Raw genomic sequence first — 9,213 nt, 5'->3', positions numbered from 1 at the left:
AAGTTATTACTCAACCTCTCTTTGCCACTGCTTCCCCAACTGTTAAACTGGAATCCTATTAGAGTCTACCTTATAGAGTTTTTAAAATATTAATTTAGTTAATACATTTAAAAGTGCTTAGAACAGTGGCTGGCACAGAAGAATAAAAAGTATTATTATTTTCATCATCATTTTATATTACTGAATAAACCAATGAGCATCTATTATCATCAGGCTCTAGATGGTGGAGGACTTCATCCCACCACCTGGGAAGGGCTACTGCTTTATATTGACGTTTGAGCATACACTGCCCTACTCAGAGCACCGTGAGCTCCGGAATTCCTGAGATTTGCTACTCCTGGGTCCCTGTCTTGTCATGTCGGCCCCACCCTCCCACACCTTTCAGTTGTGTATTCCCTTTCCTTTTCCAGTTGCATTCCTGCCGACTTCTTTCACCCTCCAGGCTCACTCACAGTCTTTTCTTTTGGTCCCACTGGATGAAGAGTCCCACCTGTGCAAGTTGGCCTGGCAGCTCCTGCCCCCTCAGTGATTCGGCCCAACTTACCTCCTCCCTCCATGTGCCCATAAACTTTCTTCCCCTAGTCCCTTAACTGGCCTACTGCTGTTAGGCAATTCTAGGTCTCTCTACCTAATTTGGTCTTGCTCCGTCACTGCTCAGGGAGATTTTAACCATCCTTCAGAGCTTGAGTCAAACTTACCCCTTCCATAAAAGGGACATTTCTCCGTTCCTTTCCTGAACTACTACGTCAGCCTCTGAACCCCACAGGGCTTCTCTGCAGTTCTCATTCTGTCTCACCATCACTTCTAACCTCCTCGAGGTTCAGGTCCAGGTCATGCCTGGACATGCCCACACTCTCAACACCCATCTCAGGCAGCCGCTCCTGCAAGTTTCAGAGGGCTAGTCCCTTCCTTCTTCTCTCTGAGGCTGTTACCACATCAGCAAGATGGGGCTAAGAGCAACCGCCTCCTTGGGTTTCTGCGCGCATTAAGCGAGGCGGGGCAAGGAAACCGCTGGGCAGCGCCTCGCTAGTGGGGTGGGAGCTCGCGTGGCCCCTCCGCAACGCGAGTCCGCGCGGGGACTCCTGGGATTTGTAGTCCGTGCCCGAGTTGCAGTCTCGCAGGCCCAGCAAAGACACCCTCGGGCTCGGCTGGGAAGGTGGCGGGGGCCTGCGGGACGCAAGGCGCTGGGCCCGGGGCCGGCCCCGGGCGGGGATGGGGCCGAGCGAGGGCAGCCGAACTGGCCCTGCCGCTGCTGCTGGGGCAGCTGCTGGCGCTCACAGGCGGCGGAGACGCGTTCTACCTCGAGGTCAGCGAGCTGGAGGAGAAGTGCTTCATCCAGGAGATCCCCGATGGCACAGTGGTCATAGGTGCGCCCGAGCCATGCCCTCCCCGCACCCAGAGTCCCGGCCTTGCCCTCCCCGCACCCAGAGTCCTGAGAGGGAATGGGGATGAGGCCCCGCGGGATCAGCTCAGGCCCATACCTCCCCTCTGCTGCCGGGGGTAGGCACGGGTGGGAAATGGGTGGACAGCAGTGTGGGCAAAGCATGCTCTCCGTTGCCTGTGCCGGAGTTGGGGGGCGCCGAGGAGGCAAGTCTGATCCAGACCCGGATGACCGCAGAAAAGCGGGGCAGGAGAGGGAAGGAGAGAGGCAGAGGGTTGTGGTCAAGCCCCGCAATCAGACACCCGGATCTTCCTGTTCCTACCCCCGTCCCCCGTGACTCCTGGAGGTCCTGGGCGGGCTCTTGGTCGTGAGTGTGGATGGGGATGCATTCAGGCTGCCTCCCCATTAGGTAACTACAAGACCGAGCTATACGACCCTGCTATGGAAAAGTACCAGCCCTCCCCGCAGTGGATCAATTTGTTCGTGTTTGTGAAGGACCCCGAGAACAAGGTGAGGTAGGCCTTGACTCCCTGCAGCCCTCCCACCCCCACGTCTCCAGCGTCATTGTCTAGTCCTCCCTAGTCCTCCATTTCTCAGAGGAGGGCTCATCTCCTCACAGGCAAGAGGGCTCAAGAAAGGCCATGCTCTTTGCAGTCTGTAGAGTATTGTGTACTAGCAGTGCTGGGATCTGAGATTTTCAAGCCCAAACTGATGCCATTTTCCTCACACCCTCCCTACTGGTCTGGCCTGTGGGGATCAGAACCTGGGATACCCCCAGAGTTCCTCTCCTAGAAGCAGGTTTCTGGTCAGCTTCTCTGTGCTCACAGAGGCTGTTTCCTCTAGAATCTGCTGGCTCGTCAGTATGGCCCTCGGGGCAGCTTTACCTTCACTTCTCAGTCTCCCGGAGAGCACCAGATATGCCTTCACCTCGAGTCCATCCGGTTCGCCCTCTTCTATGATGGCAAGCTGGTGAGTATGGAGGGGAAAGTCACCAACCCTTAACATCTCAGTCCCTTGGGTGAAAAGGGTTCAGTAGGCGGTGCCTCTTGAGGAGGGCTGGGCTTTCCATGAAGTAAGCATACAGAGGACAGGTCCTGAAGAATGAGAGGGGACCCAGGAAGGAGTCACTCTGACTTGAAATCATCGCTCGGCTCCCTGCCATCCCTAGAATAAAGACCAAGCTTCATAATGTAAAATTCAGAGCTGTCCAGCAGCTGAACGCTCCCAGGCTCTTCATTACCACCTCCCACTGACATGGAACTCCTAGGAGCTGCTTGTCTCAAACACTGAGTCATACACATTTTGTTCTGCACATTTTGTTCTGTCCCTTCTGTCTTTTGGACATGGTAGTCCATGCAAGCAGGGCCTTGATCTGGTGTTTTGGCACCTGGAGCAGAGCTAGTCCTCACATCAATGAGTGTGAGGCACTGAACTGCTCAGTTCAGTCAGGCCCAGACTGGTGTGTGGAAGCTGGGTTTCTGGCAGGTGCGTGGAGCTGAGCTCCCTGACCCCCACCCTTGGCTCCTCTGCTCCCCAGGCCATTCACTTGGACATGCAGTTGGGTGAACACACCAATGATTATACGGCACTTGCAGCCAATGACAAGCTGACCGTGCTGCATCTGCGCATACAGCAGCTGGTGGAGCAAGTGGAGAAGATCCAGAAGGAGCAGGAGTACCAGAGGGTGAGGGGCTGGGCTGGGCCAGTTGGGACAGTGGATGTGTAACCTCCCAGGGAGTGGCTCTTTCAGCTCTTCCCCTGGGGGTCAATTCAGTTCTAGCCACACCTTCCTGTTCTCCCCTCCCACAGTGGCGAGAGGAGCGCTTCCGGCAGACCAGCGAGAGCACCAACCAACGGGTGCTGTGGTGGTTCATTCTGCAGACCTTCATCCTTGTGGCCACTGGCATCTGGCAGATGCAGCACCTCAAGAGCTTCTTTAAAGCCAAGAAGTTGGTGTAGATGAGCCCCAGAGACCAGAGGCTTAGCCCCCACTCATTCCCCTTCTGCTGAATAATGGGAAGTGGCCTGGCCTGGTCTGTCTCCTGGCTTCTCCCACCCCTCCCAACCCTGAGGGACTTCCTTGTTACTGGTGTGTGTGGGGTGGGGGACAGAGGACCTCTTTAAACTGGTTTCTGAGCCAGGACTTGGGAGAGGATGGGTTTCAAGCTGGAGGCATATGGGTGGGAGGAGCTGTAGGCTCCTTTGCTGCTCTGTGAGACTGAGCAGGAGCGGGGTGAGTGTTACCCCAACCCCCACATTAAACAGGATGGGTGAACTAAGAGTGAATATAAATTATAACTGTCAAATTTTCTGACCTAAATATTTATTGCCTCCTACTCTGCAATTCATTATATGTGTCCAATCAGATGTTAATATTTGAGGCCCTGCAATGCATTAGTGGGGGACTGATCTCAAAATGGATGAGGTGAAGAATACTTTTACCCCAGAAGCAACATGTGGAACCTTTTCCAGAAAAGTCCAATTTGGGCCCATCTTTTGGGTAACCTGAATGCTGGTGGTGATCCTGTGCCCAACCCGCCTTCTCTCTCTCTGGGCTCTGGTCAGGCTCATGTGCTATCCTATTCCAATCACCTGGACTGCTGGGTTCTTCAAGGAGTCTGATGGGCACCTCTGTCGTCCTGCTATTTTTCAGTTGACCTCTTTCTCTTTTTATGATGCCATTGGCTAATCCTTTCAGGAGATGCCTAAAGATTCCAAGTCAATGTTTCCATTACATTCAGCATCTCCTGTAACTCAACCTTCACAAGTGCACACAGGGGTAGATACCCCCCATTGCTTCTGCCTGATCTAGTCCACATTTTACCAAGCCCTATGTTGGTTGCCCTGTTGGATTATAGCCATCTCTCACATGAATTTGACATTTTCTGTTATAAGGAAATTCACTGGTTGGCACCCTCAATAAAATCAAGTCCAAATCGTCAATGTCAGGAATATCAATGAGGGAGACTCCCCATAGGGTGGGGCAGCTGTGAAAGCCCTGGCCCCTGAGATAGGTGCACCCTCCCCTAGGATACTCCTGAGGGATGACTGCAAGCCTCAGGGGTGCTGCTCACTGGTGTGTCTGGCCACAATTAGCCTCAGAAAGTATAAGTGAGACTTAACTGAAGGCTGGGGGCGGGGACCACTGGAGAGTAACCTCTAACCAGAGAATGTGACCTTAGGGTCACTTCCCTTATCTGAAGCTGGGGGTGGGGGTGGGGAGGGTGCTCTGCTCTCTGCTGCAGGAGAAGCACAAGACCCAGGTGGGCACATTCTTGCCCATGGAACCTGTGGTATGACACCAAATGAGGCAGAATGTTGAACAAGACGTAGGGTGATGTATACTTCTGAGGAGAAGGGCATGGGCTAAGGGCAATATGTCAGGAGTCCTGGCCTAATCTAGGTAGTAATGGAAGGCTGCTTTTTAGAACTGAGACAGAGGATAGGAGTTAGCTGGGGGAAGAATGTTCTGGCTAGAGGGAATAGCACATACAGAAGCCCTAAAACAAAAAAGCACATGGCTATTTGGGGAAGCTGAAAGAAGGCCACTATAGCAAAATCCCAACTCCAGAGAGGCTGCCTGCAGCCTGCTTTCTAATTTATGATTTCATGTCTAGGACTTGCCTCTTCCCCAGTGATTAACCCCAGAATGACCATCCTTTTCAGAGGAACCCTGTCCTCTACCCACAGAGGTGAGACCTTATCCTGACACTTCAATAGGGAAACAAGTCACAAAAGAGCAACAGTGAGTATATGGGAGAGCTGCACACACACAGTAGAAGAGAGTTCCCCATCCATTTCCACATGAAACCTTCACAGTCACTCTGTAGAGGAAATGGCATATGTCCCTAATTTAGAAAAGAGAGCCAGCTAATAATGGATGGGCCATGCTGAAACCTGGTCAATTCAACTCAGTTCTTGGTGTTCTTTTCTCTGTTCTGGCTACTTTTCTCCAGGTAGGGGAAAGACCTCATACAAAGAGGTAAAACACACTGCCTCTGATTTTAAAGAACTGGCCATTTGAATTTCTAGTTTCTTGTGGCTACCATAACAAATTACCATAAAACATGGTAAATTAAAACAACTGAAGTTTATTCTCTCACAGTTCTGGAGGCCAGAAGTGCAAAATCAAGGTGTCAGCAGGGCTGCACTCCTTCCAAAGGCTCTTGAAGAGAATCCTTCATCTTCTTCCAGCTACTGGTGGCTCCAGGTATTACTTGGCTTTTGTCTACAACACTCCAATCTCTGCCTCCATTTCCTCCTCTTGTGTCCCCTCTTCTGTGTCATATGACACTTGTCATTAGGATTTAGGACCTAACCAGGTAATCCAGGATGACCTCATCTCAAGGTCCTTAAATTAATTATATCAACAAAGACCTTTTTTTTCCATATAAGTTCATATTCACAGGGTCCAGGGGTTAGGGCATAGGCATGTCTTCTGTGGAGCCATCATTCAACCCACGACAAAGAGCAAGAAGTGTACACCTGATAAGGTCCCAAGTGATCTAACAAATGGGGTACTCAGAGCTCTCAGAATTCGGAATGGGGTGAGACCTGGGTGGATGGATGGATGGATTGATGAATGGGAAAAGGGATGCCAAGGAGGTCTTTATAAAAGAGAGAGTACATGAGTAGAACATTGAAAGATGAAATGGTTTAAATATGAAGAATAGGGAATGAATTCCATTTTGGGGAAATGGAGCCTGTAGAGATGCAAATGTACAAAAGATTTCAATATAATTCAAAATATAATCCAATACCCATGAATATATAACACTGTAAGACAGAGACTTTGAAAAAGAAAGGAATCAGGAAAATAAGTGTAGCATGAGTAAGATGAAGACAGGAGGAAAGTTAGATCAAACAACAGATGGAAGTGAATATACCTACTGCAAGTTGGACAACTAGAAGTAGGCTGTTATCAGAGGCTGAAGACTGGTGACCTGCAAGTATATTGTTTGTCCTTTTTGTGTGTTATTTTTTTTCAAATTATTTGACAACAGTAACAGTGCCATAGTTTCTGTAGTTTAAATTTTGGGATATATTGGATAGGCAAACTTGTTGGATGAAAGAGCTTGGAGCTGTTTTGCAACACTCGACTTGACATAAATGTGAGAAAATGACAGTTGTGCATATCCAGGAGGCACGATAAAGATTATGAGGAAGGAGTGGGCCTCTCTCCCTGGAGAACACTGTCTTAGACAATCACTTATGAATAAGAGAGCCTTTGTGGAAATCCAGGTTTCCAGAAGAGAAATTCCAGCACATAGTTGGAGCAGAAAAATACACATTTGGACACATTGGAGAGGGTAAGAGGAACAGTTTGACTTTACCTGCATTACCTGTCCCCCAAACTGGCACAGCTCAATGCTAAGAAATCATTTTCTTGGTCAGTGATTTCTCCTTCAGGGTAAAGTGAGAGTGTGTGAGTGAGCACCCAGCTTCTCCAGCAGTGTGAGATCCTGTCAAAGAGGTCATTTCTCTCTTACTCCATCCAGAGTACTGAGTTGTGAGCTACATGACATGGGGGTGGGAAGAGGCTGGGTGAGAGCACATAGGACCCTCAGAGGACATTAAAGGGACATGGGTCCTACTAACTGTCATGAGCTGCTGGGGACACTTTCCTTTGAATCCTTCCAAATGGCCCACAGGCACTGCCGATGCTCCATGTGCCTCATCTACACACCTCCCTGTGGCTTATCTCCCTGAATGCACTCCTGATGGTGGTGAGAGCAAGCTTTGGCAGACAGTAGTGAACATGTGTAGAAAGGTTGCCTAAATCTGCTGGCCAGGAAGAGACCACAAACTCGAGCTTTAGCTCTATCCTTGGAAAAGCAAAAGGGAGTCTGTCAGCCTCTGGCCTGGTGCATCTCAGGATGGAGAGAAGGCATATAAGCTTAAGAATTCTGTCACAAGAGGCAACAAGGAATGTAAAGTAGGCATATCCAGAAACCTCAGAATCCCTAGCAGGGCTGACAGAAGGTATTTCTCTCCCAAAGTCAATAAGTAAAGACTGGAGGAGGTAACTGCTACTTCAAATGTGAAGACAGCATCACAAGACTTCAAGGAACATGAAAAATCAAGGAACTGTCACACCACCAAAGGATCACAATAATTTTCTGGTAACCAATACCAAAGACATGAAGATCTATAGTTTTCCTGATAAAAAGTCAAAAGAGTTGGGTTTTTTGTTTGTTTGTTTGTTTTGCGGTATGCGGGCCTCTCACTGTTGTGGCCTCTCCCGTTGCGGAGCACAGGCTCCGGACACGCAGGCTCAGCGGCCATGGCTCACCAGCCCAGACGCTCCGCGGCATGTGGGATCTTCCCGGACCGGGACACGAACCCGCGTCCCCTGCATCGGCAGGCAGACCCTCAACCACTGCGCCACCAGGGAAGCCCCAAAATAGTTGTTTTAAGGAAGCTCAATGAGCTGCAAGAAAACATAGAAAGACAATTGAACAAAATCAGGAAAATGATACACAAATAAAATGAGAACGTTAACAAAGAGAAATCATGTAAAAGAACCAAATCAAAATTCTGGAGCTGAAGAGTACAATGAGTGAACGAAAAGTGCAATAGAGAGCATCAACATCAGAATGGATCAAGCAGAAGAAGGAATCTGGAATTAGAAGACAGGACCTTTGAAATTATCCAGTCAGGGAGAACAAAGAAAAACTAATGAAAAAGAGTGAAGAAAGCCTATGTGATCCGTGGGGGATAATATCAAAAGAAACAATCTGCAAATTATTGGAATCTCAGAATGAAAAGGGGGGCGGGAAGCAGAAAACTTACTTAGAGAAATAATGGCTGAGAACTTCCCAAATCTGGGAAGAGATTTGGCTATCCAAGTTCATGAAGCTCATATGGTCACCAAACAATTTAAAGAGATCTTCTCCAGGACGTATTGTAGTAAAATTGTCAAAAGACAAAGACAAAGAGAAAATCTTATAAGGAGCAAGAAAAAAGAAACTTGTAACTTACAAAGGAACCCTCATAAGACTATCAGAGGATTTCTCAGTAGAAACCTAACAGGTCAGGAGAGAGGGGGATGTTATTTTCAAAGTGCTGAAAGGATGAAACTGCCAAGTGAGAATACTCTATATGGCAAAGTTGTCCTTCCGAGATGAAGGAGAGGTAAAGACTTTCCCAGACAAACAAAGCCGAGGGAGTTTATCTGAGGGAGTTTATCACCACTAGATCTGTCTTGAAAGAAATGCTGAAAGGAGTTCTTCAAGCTAAAATGAAAGGACACTAATTAGCAACATGAAAATACACAACATACTGATAAAGGTAAGTATATAGTCAAACTCAGAATACTCTAATACTGTAATATGGTGGTATATTAACCACTTTACTATACAGGTTAAAGGACAAAAGTATTAAAATAACTGTAGCTATAATAAGTTGTTAATAAGTACACAACATAAAAACAGGTAAATTATGACATCAAAAACATAAAAGGAAGGGAGAAAAAAGAGTAAACTTGTTGTACGTGATTTAAGTTGTTATCAGCATAAAACAGACTGTAATATCGATAAGATGTTTTATGTAAGGCTAACGGTAACCACAAAGCAAAACCTATAGTAGATATATGAAAGATAAGCAGAAGGGAATCAAAGCATACCAGCACAGAAATTTAATTCACAAAGGAAGGCAGCAAGAGAGGAATAAAGGAACAACAAAACATCTAGCAAACAATGAGCTGGCATTAGTATGTCCTTACCTATCAATAATTACTCTAAGTGTAAATGGATTAAGTTCTCCAATCAGAAGGCATAGAGTGGCTGGATGGATTAAAAAAACAAGACTCTAATACAGTGGTCCCCAACCTT

At 47.8% G+C, this 9,213-nt stretch overlaps 1 protein-coding gene across 1 annotated transcript; it reads left to right on the top strand.

Moving 5' to 3' along the window:
* Positions 1-220: 220 nt before the first annotated feature.
* LOC309819917 (transmembrane emp24 domain-containing protein 9-like) lies at positions 221-3,340 on the top strand (the record flags this gene model as incomplete). Its single annotated transcript, XM_082650357.1, has 6 exons — positions 221-305; positions 1,128-1,367; positions 1,791-1,891; positions 2,225-2,350; positions 2,919-3,065; positions 3,191-3,340. 6 exons carry the CDS (start codon positions 221-223, stop codon positions 3,338-3,340), a joined length of 849 nt encoding a protein of 282 aa, XP_082506483.1.
* Between the last annotated feature and the right edge of the window lie 5,873 nt (positions 3,341-9,213).

Source organism: Grampus griseus (genome assembly GCF_964374135.1).
Source record: "Grampus griseus genome assembly, chromosome: 3".
NCBI classification, from domain to species: domain Eukaryota; kingdom Metazoa; phylum Chordata; class Mammalia; order Artiodactyla; family Delphinidae; genus Grampus; species Grampus griseus.
Note: the sequence above shows the minus strand (reverse complement) of the source record. Positions and strands in the feature narration are given on the sequence as shown.